Source organism: Caloenas nicobarica, chromosome 33 (genome assembly GCF_036013445.1).
Source record: "Caloenas nicobarica isolate bCalNic1 chromosome 33, bCalNic1.hap1, whole genome shotgun sequence".
In the NCBI taxonomy this organism is placed as follows: domain Eukaryota; kingdom Metazoa; phylum Chordata; class Aves; order Columbiformes; family Columbidae; genus Caloenas; species Caloenas nicobarica.
The window spans coordinates 546,555-567,334 of NC_088277.1; the positions used below are offsets into that span (position 1 = coordinate 546,555).

Below are 20,780 nucleotides of genomic sequence, written 5' to 3' on the forward strand. Positions count from 1 at the left end.
TCCAGGGTCTCAGTGCCCCCCCCAGAATCACCCCCCCCTGTCCCCTCCAGCATCACCCCCAATCACCTCCCAGTATCTCAGTGCCCCCCAGAATCATCCCCCCCGATCCCCTCCAGCACCACTCCCAATCACCTCCCAGTATCTCAGTGCCCCCCAGAATCATCCCCCCCGATCCCCTCCAGCATCACCCCCAATCACCTCCCAGGGCCTCAGTGCCCCCCCAGAATCATCCCCCACCTCCAGGGCCTCAGTGCCCCCCAGATTCATCCGCCCCGGTCCCCTCCAGCATCACCCCAAATCACCTCCCAGTATCTCAGTGCCCCCCAGAATCACCCCCCCGATCCCCTCCAGCATCACCCCCAATCACCTCCCAGGGCCTCAGTGCCCCCCAGAATCATCCACCCCCTCCAGTATCTCAGTGCCCCCCAGAATCATCCTCCCCTGATCCCCTCCAGCATCACCCCCAATCACCTCCCAGGGCCTCAGTGCCCCCCCAGAATCATCCCCCACCTCCAGGGCCTCAGTGCCCCCCAGATTCATCCCCCCCGGTCCCCTCCAGCATCACCCCAAATCACCTCCCAGAATCTCAGTGCCCCCCAGAATCATCCCCCCGATCCCCTCCAGCATCTCCCCAAATCACCTCCCAGTATCTCAGTGCCCCCCCAGAACCATCTGCCCAGCCTCCAGCCTCTTTGTGCCCCCCCAGAATCATCCCCTCCCTCCAGCGCCTTAGTGCCCCCCCAAATCCTCACCCACCTTCTTAAACGAACCACCAGATCTCCCAAAAGCAGCGTCCCAAGCCATGGCCGGGAGCTGAACCTCCTCTAACGACACCGAAAACCCCTGGAATTGCCTGAAAACGCTCATCCCCGGCTCCACCTTCCCGCTGCAGCCTCCTCGAGCCCCTGGCCCAACACAACGGGAACACCACCCATTGCTCCTCCGTTAATGGGAGATGAGAATAGAGGCTCAGTGATTAATTAACGAAGCCATTAGCGATCTCCCTGCTGGGGGTGGGGGACGATCCCCCTTTTCCTGATTTCCAGCAAGGATTCCCAGAACAATCAAGAGGTTTGGGACAAGCACAAGAGTCAGAGTTTTTCCTTCGAGAAATATTGTCCTCGCCGCAGAAAACATCAATATTTCATCACTCTCCCCTCGGGGAGCTTAAATTTCCCCCTCCTGCCCCGTGGGATCCCCGTTTCTTTCGGCTCCTCTGAAAATGTGGCCCCAAAAGAGCTGGATATTGGAATTTTGGGGTGTTCACACACGGTTTGGTGCGTTCGCACGTGTGTTTTGATCGATTTTCCGATTTCTCCTGACGGGAAACCGCCCTCGCCCAGCTCCTGTTTTTTCCCCGAAATGAGCCGAACCCGGGCAAAACCGCCAACACGCCGCCGGAGAGCCCGGCACCCTGCATTTAAGGTTATTTAGGGAGCAGAGACTCATTTTATGCCCGTGGAAAGCGCCGGATTAAAAAAAGCAGCTCCTGTGTCATTGTGGCCCGTCTGGCTGGGAAAGGGGGCGACTAATTGCACCGCGCAACGCCACGGCTAAAAATACAACAAAAGAGGCCAAGCAGGGAAGGGAAGTTTGTTAAACTTCAACTGCTCGACCAGCCCGAGGCCCCGGGGATGGAGCATCAGGGCAAAATGTTGGTCCGGGTGGCCCCCAAACGCACCCGGTGTGATTTTTCACGTGGTTTTGGGGAACCCCACGCTGCGCCCCGGCTGCTCGGGCTCCTGAGAAAAGCCATCCGTGCTGGCGATTTTTAAATTAAATTTACCGGACGTGCTCTCAAAGCAAGAAGAACAGGGCCGGTTTTCTTCCTCCCGGCGAATTCTGGATGGCTGTTACAGTTTTATGCCAAATAAATTTATGGCTCTTCTTGCTCCGGCTCGCGATTTGATCTGGCGCTTCCAGTAACGCTGGGAAATTGTGTTTTCTTTCAGGCCCTATAGAAGAGCACAAAACACCATAAAAATAATCCAGATGCCTAATTAATTTGAGGAGCCACAGGAGAAAACTTGGGAGCTGGAGATGCTGATGGGAAAGCTGCATCGCGATGCGCCTGTTTCCCCACTTCTGCAGGTGAATTTCTTTGCAAAACATGTGGACAGCCACTGATGGAGAGTGCTACAGGACACAAACTGCAGGTGCTGCTCCTGAACTAATATAATCTGAATTCTGCTCGCATAGACGCACCCTCACACGCAATTGCTGCTCCTGTTATTATTATTATTGGAAGGTGCTCGGTCTGTGTCTCTCAAAGGCCAGTTCAGGTTTAGTGTCTGTGAAAATCTTGCGATTCTCCCACCCAAACGTCCACGTTCTTGGAAAAAAGCAATGTGACTTTCCGGACATCTCTACCTATTGATGAAAAATTCATTTCCACCCAGTTTAAAAGGTGAATTTTGAAGAATTTCCATTTGCCGTTGGGTTACAGCTCCCCCGCTCAGCCCCACACGGACCCCAGGATGGAAGAAGTTTTGACATCCATGAAGCCAAACGAGCCAAAAAACACCCCCGAGTCCACCAGGGACTGAGTTTGGGTGACACGGAGGAGGACGTCACCCGGTCCAGAGCCCGTCGCGCCGGTCAAGGTGCAAATACGCGAATTTCCCCACCGTGAAGACAAACCCTTACTTCGTGTGGCCCAAGACGTGCTTCAAATAGCCGGCGCGGTCCGAGGGGAAAACCTCCTGGCGAATGTCACAGGTCGGAGCGTCCCCGGGGTCCAGGGCGGCGCTTGGGCTGAGCAGCCCGTCCTCCAGCACCCAGCCCGGCGTCCAGGACGGCTGCGCGGGGCCGAGGGGACAGCGTCAGCGGGGACCGACCACGGGAGCCCCCCGAGCACCCCCCGGCACCCACCGCTCGTCCCTCCGCCGCTACAGCCACCCGAGCACCAGAAAAGCGCTTTAGCAAGACGCCAACCGGAGCGCTTCTGTAATTTCCTCTCTGTGCCGTTATCATTTAAGTGCTGATAAGGCGCATTAAGGCTTTACCAGACAGGCACCGCTTCCACTTCTTCCTTTCTCCTCCTTCTTCTGCAAAAGAAACCAGCTCCTAAATACACCCCGGGCTGAAAATCAATAGCTCTCCCCATGAATGCGGAGCCACGGCAGCGGTGAAATAATTTTTAAGGGCCTCATTTGGAAGAAGGAAGGAGAGGAAATGGGTTTGGCGCTGCGGGGACCGCGCGGTGCGCAGGGCTGGCGTCCCGGCCGCGACACGCGTTGCGCAGGACGATGGAGAGGCCGGAGGTTGGGATGTCCTTAGAAACCATCCCTTTAGGGGCGGATGAATCAGAGAGAACAAAGGAAATATTTAAGAGCTCGTTTAATCTGCAGATCCGAAGGAGATCGATGCGTTTTTTTCCCCCTTATCGACCGCTTCAAGGGTTCCTCGGGGCCTCGGAAAGGATCCCGGGAGGGACTCCTCCCAAAATACATCAGGTGCTGCCGGGCAGCCAGATCCCAGGGGCTTTTCTGGGCCTAAATCCCTTGGGAAGCGTTGAACTGGGTGCCTGGAGACTTTTTCAGGTCCTGACCCCGAACCTTTGCGCCGCCGCAGCTCCCCGGCTGATGGAGAGGATGCTGCGGGCCGGCAGGTGCCGCTACGCTGGGGAGAGTGCACGCAACCGCAGACAAAAACCCCCACGAGCCTCAGGATTTACCTTCACGGGCCCTCGGATCTCCACCGGGCCCCGAGGCTCCGCGGGCAGAGCGTTTTCCCTGGGAGCATCTTCTCTCCGGAGGTTTTCCGGGGCCCTTTCGCCTTCCTCCGGCTCCGTCCCCTCCGTGCACTGGATCGGCAGCGACACGGGGATGTCTTGGGAAGAAAGCAAACCAGAGCAAGTCATTTCGGGAGTTTAACGGCGTTTGTGTTGTCCCTTCCCGTCGCCTCGTCCCCCTCTTGCGCTCGCTAAACAAGCAGGCACTACCACGCGCGCAAAGCTCGCCCGTCCACGCCGCTCGATTAAATATCAATACGAGGACGGAGCAGCAAAGGAAGGGCATCCGAGGATGGGCTGGAGGAGGTCCAGCTGCCTCAGAGGATGCTGAGACATCGCCGCGTCCCCAAAAGCTGGGCTGGTCCCACTCACGGCTTTGCTTTGGGTCCTCTTTGCAGACATTGACCCGCGCCAGCCTCGGGAAGGACAGACAGACGGCGGGGCCGCAGGGAAAGGCGGCGAGGGACGCGGAGCACAGGAGCTGGTTTCCCGGCACGCGGCAGCCGCTTTCCCGAGCCTGACCACAGCAAAGTGCGCAAGAACGTGCAAAACCCTGCGGGAGCGCTGTGACTGCGGGGGGGGACACACAGGCGAGCGCACAGACCACGGCCGGGGGCGCGGGAGGGAGATTTCTTGGAGATCCAGGCAGGGAGAGAACATTTCTCTGGGTGTTCTCCAGCCCGTGGAGGCGCCAGCACCAAAACCGCTTCCCAGAACCGCTTCCAGACAACGGGTACCACCCGCCCTACGCTGCCTCACCCCCTCTGCAAGGGCAAGATGGGGGAATAAGCAGCGTGAAGCTTGTGGCGGCTGTACCACGGCTCTCGGCGGACACGCGCGCGCACGTTACTCGGCGTTTGACGGGGAAGGCGAAGCCAAAAACCCACGCGGAGCCGGCGCAGGCTGCAGAGCCTCTGCCTCAAACCCGCGCCACGTCCCCCCCAGCTCCCCGCAGCAAACTTCTCGCCAGCAGCAGGACAAGGGCTCGCGCCGCGCTGGCCAGCCCGGAGCCGCGCTCCCGGCGCCGCCGCTCACCCAGGACGGGTCCCCGTCCGGCCAGCAGCTCCTGCAGGAGTTTGCTCTGCCGGGCGCACAGGTCCCGCAGCCGGGCCACCTCCTCGCGCAGCCGCAGGAAGGTTTCCTCCATCGCCGTCGTGCCTAGAGCGGGAGAAGAGCAAGAGGAAAGCACGGGCTGTGCAACCTGCAAAGGAGCCGGCGAGGCGGCCCCGAGCCGGTGGGGTGGGCAGGATCGGTGCTGCGGGATCCCGGGAGATCCCACGGCCAAGAAAGAAGAGCTCCCAGTTATCCTGCAGTTTACACAGAAAAGAAACTGAAAAGGGAAGTGATTCTGTCCAAGCCGGGGGAGAACCAAACAGCCAAGTCGGGCTTTTCCACCCCCGGCCCGTGGCTGCCGCGAGCTCAGCTCCAAACGGCCAAAAAAGTCCCATTTATTGAAAGATCTACCTGGAAAAAGCCGCATTTCTCATTCACCTAGTACCAAGGGATGCAATTTCTTCGTGCGGCGGTGTGAGAGCAAACGGACCCCCAGCAACAAACCCAAACGGGCAACGATATCCCAGGGCAGGGGCACAATTCCCTGCCCCCTCTGCTCGCAAAACCACCCCAAAAACGGAAATCCAGCTCCTGCCCACGTGGTATGCATTAGCCAAATATTGTTACTACGAAGAAAAACCTCTCCGCATTGTGTTCAACACATTTCTCCTTGCTTTTACAGCTGTATTGTGGATTAGACTTCCCAGTTTTACCATATTGCACCAATTACTACCAGTCTGAAAGATAATAAATAAAACCAAAGCTTGGCACAAATCTGCAAGCCATCTGCAAAGAACGTTCTAATTTCAAAGATTCGTGCAACCTCAATTAGCATAAATATGCAAATCGGCTTTGCTTCCTGTCATATTTTCCAGGTTCGCTGCCGCTCAGCGCCGCAAATTTAAGCTCCGGGCTCTGTAATTAGTGGCTCGGCTGATGGGTTTGATGGAACCTCCACGGGCGCTCGGGGCGATGTGAAGGGCAGAAATCCCAACCGGCCCGAAGGAAACGCACCCGGAGCAGGGAAAACCGCAGAAAAATGGTAAGGTTCGCTCTGAGGGCAGGTATTTCTGCGCTTCTCACACCACAAACACGCCGTGGTGGTAACAACATCTTATTTTCAGCTGTTTGGGTCCCACTGGTTCCTAAAAAAACAAGGCTAAACATTTTGCACCCTCCAAAGCAGCTAATATATCAAATTAAAGATTAAGAGGATATATTTTGTCTGAGGGATATATATAACTATGCCAATTAATTATTTAGAAGCGTGTGATTTGGAGCTGTCGCTCCCAAGCAAGCCCGTATTGATTTTGTACAATCCCTGCTGGTTTTTTCAGTCATTCACCACTTCTTCATTTCCCCCGAATCACTTCTGTGACACCAGGAGGACGGTGCGCCGGGAGAAGTTTTTTAATCTCCTGCGTAACCCGAAAAGTATTTCGCAAATTGCAATTAAAAGAAGCGATCTGAGCATGCAAAAGAACGGAGGGAAAGGGATGCCGGGGGTTCGCCGGGCGGCTTGGAGGGGCAGGACCTGCCTTCGCGGCGGGGAACGGGGCTGGCTTAACGCGCTCAGCAGCTCATCCCCACCCTGCTCCCCGCGACACGGCCCAGCGTGAGCCTCGTGAAGCTCAAAAAGCTCCATTTTCCACTTACTCTGGCGGGGCACCCTCGCTCCCTCGGCCGGGCGGCCGCACTGTGACATGGGGCTCGGCAAGTCGCGGCCAAAAAAACGTTCAGCGGCAGCAAACTCCGGGGCAGGGAATTTCCCCGACGGTTTCTGTGCTAAGAGCGAAACCTCTGCAGGCAGGAAACAGAGCGGCGGTGAATCCCAGGCTGCGCAAAGCCGGCGGTTAAATTTAGCTCTGAAAAGCACGGGAGGCGATTCTGAAGGGCCCCGGGCGGCCTCACGGCGGGTGAGTGTCGGCTGCTCTCTGCGCCGCGCTGCGGGAGGCAGGTGCCTTTGCTGTGCCTCAGTTTCCCCCCACCTTCCTTCAGTGCTTTGATGCGGAGGCCGCCGGGTATTTATGTGTCCGCGGTGCCGCAGAGCCCTGCCCGACTTCTCCCCTGTAAGGCAGCTAATGGCCAAGCTAATATCCCAATAATCCAAATTAATACTCGCTCTGCCTCGGGTCAAATCCCCCGAATCCTCCGTGCAGCGCAGGAGCCGAGGCAAAATCCTCAGCTGGGGGATTAAAACCCTCCCAGGGCTCGTCCCCCCGGGATTCTGGGGTTTTCCCCATCGTCCCGACCGCAGCGTCTCCTGGGGTGCACGGGGGCTTTGGGGGCGGCAGGAATCCTCCGCCGAAGGGCTCGGACCTGTCACACCGTCCCTGAAGCAGCTTCGAGCGGCTCTTTCGCATCACCCGGCTTTTCCAGGGGGTTTTTAGCGCTGCGTGGAGCGGCCGCCGATCCTCAGCACGAAGCTTCATGGAGATACCACCATCTAGTGTCAGTCGCGGGTCCGGAGGAGGTGGGAATCGGGGTGCTCGCCGGTCAGGGCTGCACACCGGGGCGTCGCGGCGCGATCTGCAGGTTGACGGGAAGATCCAGGCTGATGAGGGATGACACAGAGGGATGGGAAAAATTAGCAAGTTCCTGTCTCGGCACAAAAAATATATTACTAGTGAGTATTGCATCTTGGTAAAAAACACGGTAAATAAACTCCCGGCCGTGGCGAACCGCTGGGAAGCTCAGGAGGTTCCAGAGTGCCCGCGGAGTAAATGATAAATAAGAATGATAACAACAGAAGTGGCACGAACTGCAGAGGGAGCGCGGGCAGAAAAGGCGTTTGCATCGCGCGGGTGGGCAGTATAGGACCTATAGCTCCTGGCAGCACCCCCGTGCCAGGCCTTCACTGGTCCCAGCACACCAGGGGTCATGCCCCTGTGGCCTCTATAGGCCCCTGTGGCTCCCGGCACCCCCAGTGCCAGCGGCCCTTACAGCATCTATAGGTTCCTGTGCGTCCCAGCAACCCCAGCGCCAGGCCCTCGTGGCCACTGTAAGCCCCGTCACCCCTTGTGCCCTCGCTATCAGGTCCCTATACCCCCCACAGGGCCCGCCACTCACGGCACCCCCCGTGCTCAGCCCATGAGGCCCCTATGTACCCCCCCTCCCCACCGGTACCCCGGTGCCGGGCCGCCGTTACCCCCGGGAATCCGCGGCGTGTCCGGCGGGCGGCGCTAGGACCGCGGCGCCGGGCTCGCTCTGCGTCTCTCCGCCCCCGCGGGCGGCGCTAGGACCGCGGCGCCGGGCTCGCTCTGCGTCTCTCCGCCCCCGCGGGCGGCGCTAGGACCGCGGCGCCGCCCCGTGTGCACCTGTACCCCGGGGCGGCGGCAGGTGGCGGCGGCCCCGCCCCAGCGGACGGGACGGGACGGGCGGGCGCGGTGCGGGGGGGCCGGGGCTCCGTCCTGCTGCAGAGCCCGTGCGTGCCGGGAAACGGGCCGTTCCGGAGCTCCCGCCGCCGGGAAGGAGCGTCCGAGAGGTCCCGGTGCGGAGCCGTCCTCCGGGGAACGCGGTTTAGGCGGTCTCGGTGCGGAGCCTCCGCTGCACCGGTGGAGAGGTGAGTCGGGGGGGTCCCGGTGTGGACCCCCCGCCCAGCGCAAAGGGGATTCGGGGGGTCCCGGTGCGGAGGAACAGCTGCCGGGGTTGCGGTGCGGAACAGCCCCCCCCAGGGAACGGGGTTCCTGGGGAGAGGGAGGGGCGGGGGGTCCCGGTGCGGAGCTCCCCCGGGCTGCGGGGGGTCCCGGTGCGGAGCTCCCCTGGGGGAACGGGCTGCGGGGGGGCCCGGTGCGGAGCTCCCCCGGGGGAACGGGCTGCGGGGGGGCCCGGTGCGGAGCTCCCCCGGGCTGCGGGGGGTCCCGGTGCGGAGCTCCCCCGGGGGAACGGGCTGCGGGAGGTCCCGGTGCGGAGCTCCCCCGGGGGAACGGGCTGCGGGGGGTCCCGGTGCGGAGCTCCCCCGGGGGAACGGGCTGCGGGGGGTCCCGGTGCGGAGCTCCCCCCTAGGGAAGTGACCGGGGGTCCCGGGACAGAATCACCCGGGGCAAAGAGGGACGGGGGGGACTCGGTGGCGGGAGCCCCGTGGGACCCCCGCTTTGCGCCGGGCAGCACCCACCTCCCCTTCACAGCCCCCGGCATCGCCGCGGCCCAAACGCGGGGCTCTGCAAGGCGCTCCGGTGCTGTGCCGACTGTTTCTCGGCAGCACCGGTACCGAACACGGCGTTTTCTCATCCCGGGGGGTGCGGGGCTGCACCCCCTTTCCCGCTCTCGTTGGCTTTTTGCAATCCCGGACGCCTCCAACGTCGCGGTCGTGGCCACCGACTCGTTGCCACGTGGAGCGCGCGGCCACGTCGGCCGCCCCGTCTGCTCGCGGCATCACCTGGGGGTGTTGATTTGCTTTTATTTTATTTCCTTTCCCCCTTTTCCCCCCGCGCCAAGGGAGCGCCTCTCAATTGCCACCTCTCCCCGCGATTCCTCCCTCCCATGCCACGGAGAAAGCTCCGGCTGCCACCAAATTCCCACCAAAAACCCCTTTTTTCCCTCTTCTAACCCCAACGGGCTCCACTGGCTGATTTTGGTGTCGGTTTTCCCGGGATCCCCATCCCAAGGTGGGATTTGAGGGCCGGTTTTAGTGGGATGACCCTGCGCGTTGCAGTCCTGGCGGTTGAGAGCACAAACGCGTTGGGACCTCACGCTGCAGAATCCACCCTGGCACTTTTTGGGGGGGTTTTGGGAAGGTTTCTTTTGCTTTTCGGGTTTTTTTGGGAGGGGGGTTCAGGGTGGGAGCCCCCCCCGGGAGCTGCAGCTCCGCTGTTGTGCACAAGCCCCATGTTCTGTCTGAACACACGGGTGCCGCTCTGGGGTTCGTTAGCATCACATGGCTAACGAGCGCGCTTCATTAGTGTGGTCACCACAATGCGGCAAGAAAGAGACGCAGCAACACTGGAAATGGGCTTTTCCTCCCCAAAACAGGTCACTCTTCACTCCTTGCACAGCTTGTGCTGTGCGACGAATCCCTCAGGTCTCAGCTCCACAAGTGGGGTGGGAGCATCTTTGCTCGGATACGAGCAGGAACTGAGGTGGATTTATTTAATTTTCCCCCTTAATTCTGCTTTTTTCCCACCCCATCCCGCCACAGCTCGGGTGCCCTTGGCAGTGGAGAGTGGTCCGGCTTTGATCCCCCCGGCGCTGGAAGCGCTGACCCCGGGTTCGCCTCGTCCCTCCTCCTTCCCAGCCCGGAGCTTCCTCGCCCTTGAAGTTGCTGGCAGGTGCCCATTGCCAAGGCAATAGAAAGAAAAGGAAGAAAAAAAAAAAAAAAAAAAGAAATAAAAGAAATAAAGGAGGAGGAGGAGATGCCGGTGAATGGCTCCCGTGGAGCTTGTCGGCTCACAAAGAGCGGCCGCGGGAGGTTCGGCGCTGGGTTTGCAGCCGGTGCTGAGCTCCGGGACGGGCCCCGGCGCCGGATCCGCTGCTCCGGTTCAGGCCGAAGTGAAGCGCCGTGGGGTCTCGCGTGTGTGTTCCTTCCTGGTGACGCCGCGGGCGGGACGGACGCCCGGGGAAAAGCCTTTTTTTCTGTGCAGCCAAAAATATTTCAGCAAATTCGTGCGGCTTTATTTGTAGCTTCGTTCCGGGGAGGTTGCAGGGGGGGACACCTGGGTCGCTGGGGATGTCCCCTGGTCACGGTGACCAGATCCGGCACATCTCGCAGCGTTTTTCAAACCTCGCTTTTTCCTGGTTTTTGTATTTTTCGGTGCGGATTTTTGGGCTGGCGGGAGGGGTCGCAGGCGTCGCGCTTGTTCCGTAGCAGAGAAGGAGCTTCGTGTTAATGTACGGGCTGTTTCAAAGAGATGGACCCCATTCAAAGTCGCTGTATCTTTATCTATATCATTATATCTTTTGCGATTTCAAATTGGGTCCATCTTTTTGCAACACCCTGTGTAATTAATATTATATGACTGTATAATTAATATTATCTTAATATCCAGGGGATGCACCCGAAGTGCGTCCAGTCTGTAATTAACCTGCGGGTGTTTCTCCTTTTGCCCAGGTTAACGCAGCAGAGCGGATCATCATGAAACACCCCGAGGCCCCACGGCACTGAAACACCTATCGGGGGAAAAAACCAAAAAAAGCTCGGAAAAAACCACAGAAAATGAGGCTTTTCCGGAGACGCTCCAGCCCCTTGAAGGTGGCGTTGGCGGGCGCCGTCTTCGTCATCTTCCTCTTCATCCTGCAGAAGGACGCGGGGAGCAAGGACCCGGGCGAGGAGCCGTGGCTGAAGAACATCGTGCAGGGGAAGGACCAAGTGCTGGACATGATGCTGGGCGCCGTCAACAACCTGCGCGACTCCATGCCCAAGCTGCAGATCCGAGCGCCGGCCCCGCAGGACGATCCCCCCCCCGGCACCCGCTCCTGCCTCCCCGGCGTCTACACGGCGGCCGAGCTGCGGCCGCTGCTGGAGAGACCCCCCCAGGACCCCGGCGGCCCCGGCGCCGACGGCAAAGCCTTCAGGAAGGAGCGCTGGACGGCGGAGGAGACGCGGGAGAAGGAGCGGGGCTACGAGAAGCATTGCTTCAACGCCTTCGCCAGCGACCGCATCTCGCTGCAGCGCGCGCTGGGGCCCGACAGCCGCCCCCCCGAGTGAGGGCCGCCCCCCAGGGCTTCCTCTGGGGTGGCTTGGGGGTTCGAGGGAAATAAAAGAGGCTTGGGAGCGGGATGTCGCCGAGGGTTGGCAGGGGATCGAACGGAGGGAGAGCTCAAAACCCACATTTATTTATTATATATATCTATTTATTTTTACATGTATCTGTTCTTTTGCCCCCTCGCTCCCTTTTGCCCCTATACTCTTTTTCATTTTTTTAAACGATTTTTTGCATACATCGTGATTTTTCCCCTAACCTTTCTCCCCCGGGGTTGGTTTTCCGTGGCGCTGGGTAAAAGCCGCCGGTGGCTCTTCGTGTCCCCACGTACCTGCTCTCGGCTGGGTGGCTCCGGCATCTCCCCCCCTTTTCCCTGCCCTCTTTTATTTCAGCTGGCTCCAGTAATGGGACTTTTTCTTTTCTTAGCCAAGTGGAACAGCCTCAGACCCCGCTGGGCTGGGGGGCGAAGGCAGAAGCATAAACTGGAGATTTTTCCTCGCTTCCCTGCCGGCCACGGGCGGCCAGATTAAAGCACGTCCCTCCCAGCCCCTGCCTGCTTGGGGGAGGATTTTGGGTGGAAAAAAGGCTTAAACAGGGGGTAGAAACCCAGCCGTGGGGTGGAAACCGGCCCCCCTGTGCCCCCAGGCGATTATCTGTGCCTAGCAGGTGTAGCGGTGACAATGGGGGGACACTGGGGCCGAGGCCGGGAATGTGATTCACTTGGCCAGTGAGGGGGAGAAATCAATTAAATCAAAGCGGTGACGAGCCGGGAGCCGCTCTCCTGCCGCGGGGTTCAGGGGGATGTTTTGTCTCTGCTGTGCCCCCCTCAGCTTAACCCGCTGCCGTTCGCTCCTGCAGGTGCATCGACCAGAAGTTCAAGCGCTGCCCCCCCCTGCCCACCACCAGCGTCGTCATCGTCTTCCACAACGAAGCGTGGTCCACGCTGCTGCGCACGGTGTACAGCGTCCTGCACTCCTCCCCGGCGCTCCTGCTCCACGAGGTCATCCTGGTCGACGACGCCAGCACCGACGGTGGGGAGCCGGGGGGGATGCGGGACCCGTGGAGGGGCGCGGGATGCGGGAGGGATGCAGGATCCATGGAGGGATGCTGGCGGGGTGTGGGACCCGTGGCGGGATGCGGGAGCTGGAGGGATGCAAGAGCTGTAATGGGATGCAGGACCCATGGCGGGATGCAGGAGCTGGAGGGATCCGTGGCAGGATGCGGGAGCTGTAGTGGGATGCAGGACCTGTGGCGGGATGCAGGAGCTGGAGGGACCTGTGGCGGGATGCAGGACCTGTGGCGGGATGCAGGAGCTGGAGGGACCTGTGGCGGGATGCAGGACCTGTGGCGGGATGCAGGAGCTGGAGGGACCTGTGGCGGGATGCAGGACCTGTGGCGGGATGCAGGAGCTGGAGGGATCCGTGGCAGGATGCGGGAGCTGTAGTGGATGCAGGACCTGTGGCGGGATGCAGGAGCTGGAGGGACCTGTGGCGGGATGCAGGACCCGTGGCAGGATGCAGGAACCAGAGGGATCCGTGGCAGGATGCGGGAGCTGTAGTGGGATGCAGGACCCGTGGCAGGATGCAGGACCCGGAGGGACCCGTGGCGGGATGCAGGAGCTGGAGGGACCCGTGGCGGGATGCAGGACCCGTGGCGGGATGCAGGACCAGAGGGATCTGTGGCGGGATGCAGGACCCGTGGCGGGATGCAGGACCCGTGGCGGGATGCAGGAGCTGGAGGGACCCGTGGCGGGATGCAGGACCCGTGGCGGGATGCAGGAACCAGAGGGACCCGTGGCGGGATGCAGGACCCGTGGCGGGATGCAGGACCCAGAGGGATCCATGGCAGGATGCGGGAGCTGGAGGGATGCAGGAGGCAGAGAGATTCAGGAGCTGGAGGGACGCAGAGGGATGCAGAGCATCTTTCCACCCCTGGGAGCAGCAATTCTGAGCACTCGCAGGGGAAGCAGCTTGTGCTGAGGCCCTGAGCAGCCCGGGATGCATCCGACATCCCTTCCCCGCTGTTCCCATCCACCCAGGAGTGCCCGCGGGGATTTTCTCTTCCCCGGCGCCGCTGTTAACTCAGCCCTGGAGAAAAACCAGGTGCTCCTCCCGCATCCCGCAGACACCTCATCTGCTGGCCGGCCCGCCCGCCGGGCTGCCGTCCTCGTTAGCTACACCCAGAGCAAATTAATGAGGTGGTTCAGCGTCGGGGCGCTGGGGCGGAGCGGACTTTGCCCTCGCCGTGGAGATAAACGCTCCCTTTCCACCCATGGCATCCGAGGAGCAGAAACCTGGGACGGCGCAGGGACGTGTCGCCCACCCACAGGGGTGGGGACGCGGACGCTCCTGAGCCCTGAGGTCCCTCCCCAGGATGGGACTCCAGATGTTCCGACTCCTGCTTGGCCATTCCCAGCTTTTGCTTGGCCGCATCTGCCAAGGCAGGAGAGAAATCCCGATTTCGCAGGCTGCCGGCTTGTCCCCTGTCCCTCCCCTTGGTGACAGCTCATCCGCTCGGTCCCGGTGACACTTCAGCCGCAGGGCGCGAGACCTTCTCACCCCGTCGTCCCTCTAATCCCTCGTTGGCGCGGGATGAGCCGGGCTGGGCGACCGGCTCCTATGCCAAGCCTGCTTTCTTTGGCGCAGAACACTCGGATTTTGGGGACAGGCGGCTCCGCGTGTGCCCAGATCCGCCCCCGGGTGCCGGGTCTGAGGGGCTGGGTGGGCTGGGGGGCGCGGGGGCGCCCGACAGAGCCGTTTGCCGTCCCCCCGCAGAGTACCTGAAGGAGGAGCTGGACCGCTACGTGGAGCAGCTGCAGGTCGTGCGCGTGGTGCGGCAGCGGGAGCGCAAGGGGCTGATCACGGCGCGGCTGCTGGGGGCCAGCGTGGCCACCGGGGACGTCCTCACCTTCCTGGACGCGCACTGTGAGTCCCCCCCGCCCGCCGGGCGTCCCCGGAGGGGCGACACGGCCCCCGGCCCGCGGCCAACCCTTCCCCGCGGCGCAGGCGAGTGTTTCCACGGCTGGCTGGAGCCGCTGCTGTCCCGCATCGCCGAGGAGCCCACGGCCGTCGTCAGCCCCGACATCGCCACCATCGACCTCAACACCTTCGAGTTCTCCAGGCCCGTCCAGAACGGGAAGCAGCACAGCCGGGGCAACTTCGACTGGAGCCTGACCTTCGGCTGGGAGCTCGTCCCGCTCCGGGAGAGGCAGCGGAGGAAGGACGAGACCTTCCCCATCAAGTGAGTCGTCCTGGGGGGGACGTTTTGCCACTTGGAGCTGGTGGGGTGGCCCAAAGGTTGGAGGAGCTCTGCGAATGCCGAGTTCGGAGCTTCTCGCGCTCTGCAGCTGCCCGGCAGGAGGACGGGGCAAGACGGGTTGGACTTTGCTCCCAAGCGCCGGGACGAGAGGAAACAGCCTCGAGTTGCACCAGGGGGGGCTGAAAATTTGGGGTGATTCCTTCCCCAAAGGGCATTGAACAGGCTGCCCAGGGCGGTGCTGGAGTCGCCATCCTGGGGGGGTTGAAAAAGTGTTTGGATGAGGTTCAGGGCCACGGGTTAGTGCTGGAGTTGGGTTATGGTTGGACTCGATGATCCTGAGGGTCTCTGCCAACCGAAACGATTCTGTGATGCTGGGGAAACTGGGGTGATGCTGGTGTAGAAGAGGAAGCGGCCTCGAGTTGTGCCAGGGGAGGCTGAGGGTGGAAATTTGGGGTGATTTCCTCCCCAAAGGGCTGTGGGGCATTGCCCAGGCTGCCCAGGGCGGTGCTGGAGTCGCCATCCCTGGGGGGGTTGGACAGACGAGGTTCTTGGGGACATTTTAGCGCCAGCGTTGGGTGAACGGTTGGACTCGATGATCCTGAGGGGCTTTTCCACCCAAAAGGATTCTGTGATTCGATGAAAATCCACCGAGTGCGCTCAGGGAGGCACAGCCAGGGTGGCAAAGAGCTGGGAGGAGAAACCACAGGGGTTTGGTGAACGCGGACTCAAAAGGGACTTCGTGCAAAAACACCCTGGATTTGCCTCCAGCCACCCCGCGCTCCCGCAAGCGCCCTCGTTAAGGCCTTAATTGCAGTCTTGTATCTTCCCGCTCTCGGATACCCACAACACGAGCGTCACCTTGGGATCAAACTGCGCCAAAACCCCTATTTTTACCCCCTCGTTTTCACGCGGAGGACCCCGCGCGGGTTTTCTTGCCGCGGTCCTCTGTCCGTGCCCTGCCATAAGCCGGGTGCTCCCGCCGGGGACACCGGACACCGGCCCTGGCCCCGTCCCCATCGCGTCCCCGGCCGGCGCGGCGCTGCCGCTGTGCACGGGTCACCCGGGAGACGTCCCTGGCCCGATAAAGGTCCCTTTGACCGGCGCTTCGCCTCCCGGCAGCATCTCGTCTCCTCTCGGCAGGAGCACGGCAGCTCAGTGAATCCTTTTTTCTTTCTTTTTTCTTTTTTTTAATTTTTTTTTTTTTTTTTTTTTTCTCTGAATAAAAGCGAGTTTCTGTTCCAGCCTCTTCCAAAGCTCGGATGGAAAAGATTAGAGGAGCTGGAGGGAGGGGCGCCGGGCTCTGATCTCCCCCCTTCTTTTCGGCGATAGGTTTTCGGTAACAAAATCCCCTTTTGGCTTTGAGCCGAGGCCCCGCGGTGTCACCGCCGGTCCCTGTCCCCGCAGCCACCACGTCTGGGGCAGGGAGGTACGGGGACGCAGACCCACCGCGCTGTCCCCAAAACTCGGATTTCTGCGCTTTTTTTGCCCCTATTTTGGCCTTAACCCTCCCTCCCCGCAGGTCCCCGACCTTCGCCGGCGGCCTCTTCGCCATCTCCAGGTCCTACTTCCAGCACATCGGCTCCTACGACGACCAGATGGAGATCTGGGGGGGCGAGAACGTGGAAATGTCCTTCAGGGTGAGGACGGCGCTTCCCAGAGCATCCTCGGGGACGCTCCTTTATTCTGGGGGGCGGGAGCCCCCGGCCTCACGCGCGGCGTCCCCGCAGGTGTGGCAGTGCGGGGGGCAGGTGGAGATCGTCCCCTGCTCCGTGGTGGGGCACGTGTTCCGCTCCAAGAGCCCCCACAGCTTCCCCAAGGGCACGCAGGTGATCTCGCGCAACCTGGTGCGCCTGGCCGAGGTCTGGATGGACGCCTACAAGCACATCTTCTACCGGCGCAACCAGCAGGCGGCCCAGATGGCCAGAGAGGTACCGGCCGCGCCGGGTCCCGGGGGGCGCGGGGAGCGGGGGCTCAGCCTGGGGCTGCGCAGGCAAATGCGGGTAGAAACATGGAGCCAAAAAGCGAATTTTTTTTCTATTTGGCCATAATGTTTTCTAGTGAAAAAAAAAAAAAAAGGTACTTTGTTTTTACTTTATCTCTCTTTTGCTTTTTGCCCCCTTCTCCCTTTTGCTTTTTGCCCCCTTCTCCCTTTTGCTTTTTGCCCCCTTCTCCCTTTTGCTTTTTGCCCCCTTCTCCCTTTTGCTTTTTGCCCCCTGCTCCCTTTTGCTTTTTGCCCCCTGCTCCCTTTTGCTTTTTGCCCCCTTCTCCCTTTTGCTTTTTGCCCCCTTCTCCCTTTTGCTTTTTGCCCCCTGCTCCCTTTTGCTTTTTGCCCCCTGCTCCCTTTTGCTTTTTGCCCCCTTCTCCCTTTTGCTTTTTGCCCCCTTCTCCCTTTTGCTTTTTGCCCCCTTCTCCCTTTTGCTTTTTGCCCCCTTCTCCCTTTTGCTTTTTGCCCCCTTCTGCCTTTTGCTTTTTGCCCCCTTCTGCCTTTTGCTTTTTGCCCCCTTCTGCCTTTTGCTTTTTGCCCCCTTCTGCCTTTTGCTTTTTGCCCCCTTCTGCCTTTTGCTTTTTGCCCCCTTCTGCCTTTTGCTTTTTGCCCCCTTCTGCCTTTTGCTTTTTGCCCCCTTCTGCCTTTTGCTTTTTGCCCCCTTCTGCCTTTTGCTTTTTGCCCCCTTCTGCCTTTTGCTTTTTGCCCCCTTCTGCCTTTTGCTTTTTGCCCCCTTCTGCCTTTTGCTTTTTGCCCCCTTCTGCCTTTTGCTTTTTGCCCCCTTCTCCCTTTTGCTTTTTGCCCCCTTCTCCCTTTTGCTTTTTGCCCCCTTCTCCCTTTTGCTTTTTGCCCCCTTCTCCCTTTTGCTTTTTGCCCCCTTCTCCCTTTTGCTTTTTGCCCCCTTCTCCCTTTTGCTTTTTGCCCCCTTCTCCCTTTTGCTTTTTGCCCCCTTCTCCCTTTTGCTTTTTGCCCCCTTCTCCCTTTTGCTTTTTGCCCCCTTCTCCCTTTTGCTTTTTGCCCCCTTCTCCCTTTTGCTTTTCGCCCCCTTCTCCCTTTTGCTTTTCGCCCCCTTCTCCCTTTTGCTTTTCCCCTTTTATTCTTAATACTTAAATTGTACTTACAACACCAAAACCTCGTGCTGTGATGCCAAAACGTCCCACCCCTTTGGGTGGGCAGCCAGAACCTGCGGGTCCCTACCAAGGACTGGGGGTGTCTCGCGAGTCCCCCCCCCACGCACCTCTGGCCGCGCCGTGAGCACCGGTGACAACGTGGGGAGGGTTTTCTTGCTGTGGGGTTTTTTCCCTTGCTGGCTTCAGAGGTCAGTTTAACTTTCTCACGTGCCTTTGCCGATAGAAGACGTATGGTGACATTACAGAGCGGCGCAGGCTGAGGGAGCAGCTCGGCTGCAAGAACTTCACCTGGTACCTCCAGACCGTCTACCCCGAGATGTTCGTCCCCGACCTCACCCCCACTTTTTACGGAGCGGTGAGCACGGGGGTGCCCGGAGCGTCCCGCTGGGCTCGGTCCTTGGGCGAGAAATAGTCCCCGAAACGCTGCGTTTGGGCGTTTTGTGTTTAAACACGCAAACCGGAGGGTTGTGGTGCAGCCGTGTCTGTCGCCAGCTGCCGGGGCCGGTTTGGGCTCTGGATGATGGTGCAAGAGCTGGAATCCGGCAGAGCTGGTTTGGGGTGGGGGACCCGCGGGGATGTGGCATTGGGTAAAATTGGGTGAAAGAGCCAAAAACTTCCTCGAGTACCGCGTTGGCGCTGGGATGGACGGAGGGGCTGGGAAAACCCGGGCGGGACGCTCAGTACCGGCTCCGTCCCCACAGATGGAGCTGCCAAAAAAACCTCCTCCTTTTCCAAGCCGGGCTTTGGGGTTGGAGTCGGACCCCTCTGGGCCGGAGCGCTGGGGAAGCGGCCGCTGGATGCGGCGAGGGCTGGGTGCTGGCTGCCGGCCAGGCTTGAATTCCGGCTTTAATCCAGGCTTTAATTCGCCTTTTGTTTCCTGAAAGCCCCGTGGCGGGCGGTTCCCACCTTGGCCGCGGTGGGCAGGGGCGTTGGCGCCGGGCGTTCCGCGCGTCCGGGAAAGGACGAGGGTCCCGGACGCCGCGCCTGGCACCGCGCTCGTGTTTGTACAGCGATAATCGCCGCGATGAAGCGCCCTGCAAAGCCCGAACCCGCGGTGGCTCCCGCCTCACGCCCCTGCCCGTCTTTTTTTCCCCCGCTTTGCAGATAAAAAACGACGGCACCAAGAGCTGCCTGGACGTCGGGGAGAACAACCACGGTGGGAAACCGCTGATCATGTACCCCTGCCACGGGATGGGGGGCAACCAGGTGGGTACCAGCCCAGCACCCCGCAGCCCCCCGCTTCTCCCCGGGGCGACTCTCGGGGCTCGGCGGCCTGACGGCCCCTCTCCGCTCTCGCCCCCCCAGTATTTCGAGTACACGAGCCAGCGGGAGCTGCGGCACAACATCGGCAAGGAGCTTTGCCTGCGGGCGGGCGCGGGGGCGGCCGAGCTGGGCGAGTGTCGGTACCGGGGGAAGCCGGGGCAGGTGCCGGGCAACGAGGAGTGGGACCTGGCGCAGGTGAGGCCACGGGATCCCCATTTTGGGTGGAAAAGCCCCTCAGGATCATCGAGTCCAAGCGTTCACCCAACGCTGGTGCTAAAATGTCCCCAAGAACCTCGTCTGTCCAACCCCCCCAGGGATGGCGACTCCAGCACCGCCCTGGGCAGCCTGGGCAATGCCCTTTGGGGAGGAAATCACCCCAAATTTCCACCCTCAGCCTCCCCGGTGCAACTTAGAATAGAATCAATAGAATAATTTTGGTTGGCAGCGACCCTCGGGGTCATCGAGTCCAACCATAACCCAACTCCAGCACTAACCCGTGTCCCTGAACCTCATCCAAACACTTTTTCAACCCCCCCAGGGATGGCGACTCCAGCACCGCCCTGGGCAGCCTGGGCAATGCCCTTTGGGGAAGAAATCACCCCAAATTTCCACCCTCAGCCTCCCCGGTGCAACTTAGAATAGAATCACAGGCTCATTTCGGTTGGCAGAGCCCCTCGGGGTCATCGAGTCCAACCAGTGCCCAACTCCAGCACTAACCCGTGGCCCTAAGAACCTCGTCTAAACGCCTTTTAAACAGCTCCAGTCTCTGGTTTTCGGCAGGACCGGCTGATCAAGAACCCGGCGTCCGGCACGTGCCTGTCGGCGCGGGGGAAGCACCCGGCGCTGGCTCCGTGCGACCCCACCGACCCCCACCAGCTCTGGGCCTTCACCTGAGGGGGGCAGAGCCGCCCGGGCCCCCGGCTGTCCCCCCGCGCTCCGGACAGACTCGCTCTTTTCTTTTTAATTTAAGAAGCGAAAGCCTTAAAGATGCTGCATTTCGTGGTTGCCTTGAGCTCAGCCCCGTGCCTTTGGACGCCCGGGGGGGCCGAGCCGAGCCGGCGGGACCCCCCAGAGCGCGGGATGTGGTGGAGATGCCCGAGGATGCTCCGTGGTACCCGCTCCGTGGTACCCGCTCCGTGGTACCCGCTCCGTGGCACCCGCTGCTGCTCATCCATCCCCCCAGCCCCAGCCACAGACTCTAAAGCTCGTGTCGGACGTTCTGTGCCGCCAGGATGGAGAAGTTGGACTGTTTGCCTTGGGTATCGGGAGGGGGAGTTAGATTTTTTTTTTTTTAATTGTTTCTTTTAATGATGACGCTGATTTTTCTCGGCAGCTCCGCTCGTGCGGGGCTGGAGGAAGGTTTTCCCGGCCCGCCGCCTCCCTCCCCTGGTTTCCTCGAGCCCGACTGCTGTAGCTGCCGCTTTCCTCGCTGTTTTATATACAGTGGGGGGTGACACCCCTCCCGGAAGCGGCGTGGGGGTGGGACAGCCTGTCTTTAGACACACGACCTCAAATAAAGAGATGATTTATTTTATGGACATCCCGTTTCCAGCTTCCTCCAGGCTCCCACCCCTCTTCTAATTTAATTTCCCTCCTCCTCCTTGCCTTGGAAACTCCCTTTGGCAGCCCCGAAGTGGATTGAAAGCCACTTTTGCAATACGGTGTGGAATCTGAGGTGGTTTGAATTTGGGTTGGGACGTCGCTGTTCCAGGGCGGGGGTT

The 20,780-nt window shown here is 60.6% G+C and overlaps 1 protein-coding gene across 1 annotated transcript; it reads left to right on the plus strand.

Annotated features, from left to right (window-relative positions):
- The first annotated feature begins 10,937 nt into the window (after window positions 1–10,937).
- On the plus strand, window positions 10,938–19,953 carry GALNT6 (polypeptide N-acetylgalactosaminyltransferase 6). Its single transcript, XM_065654449.1, has 10 exons — window positions 10,938–11,425; window positions 12,283–12,455; window positions 14,199–14,348; window positions 14,430–14,664; window positions 16,202–16,319; window positions 16,410–16,610; window positions 18,020–18,151; window positions 18,901–19,002; window positions 19,102–19,254; window positions 19,840–19,953. The coding sequence occupies exons 1-10, from the start codon at window positions 10,938–10,940 to the stop codon at window positions 19,951–19,953; spliced, it is 1,866 nt and encodes a 621-aa protein (XP_065510521.1).
- Window positions 19,954–20,780: the final 827 nt, after the last annotated feature.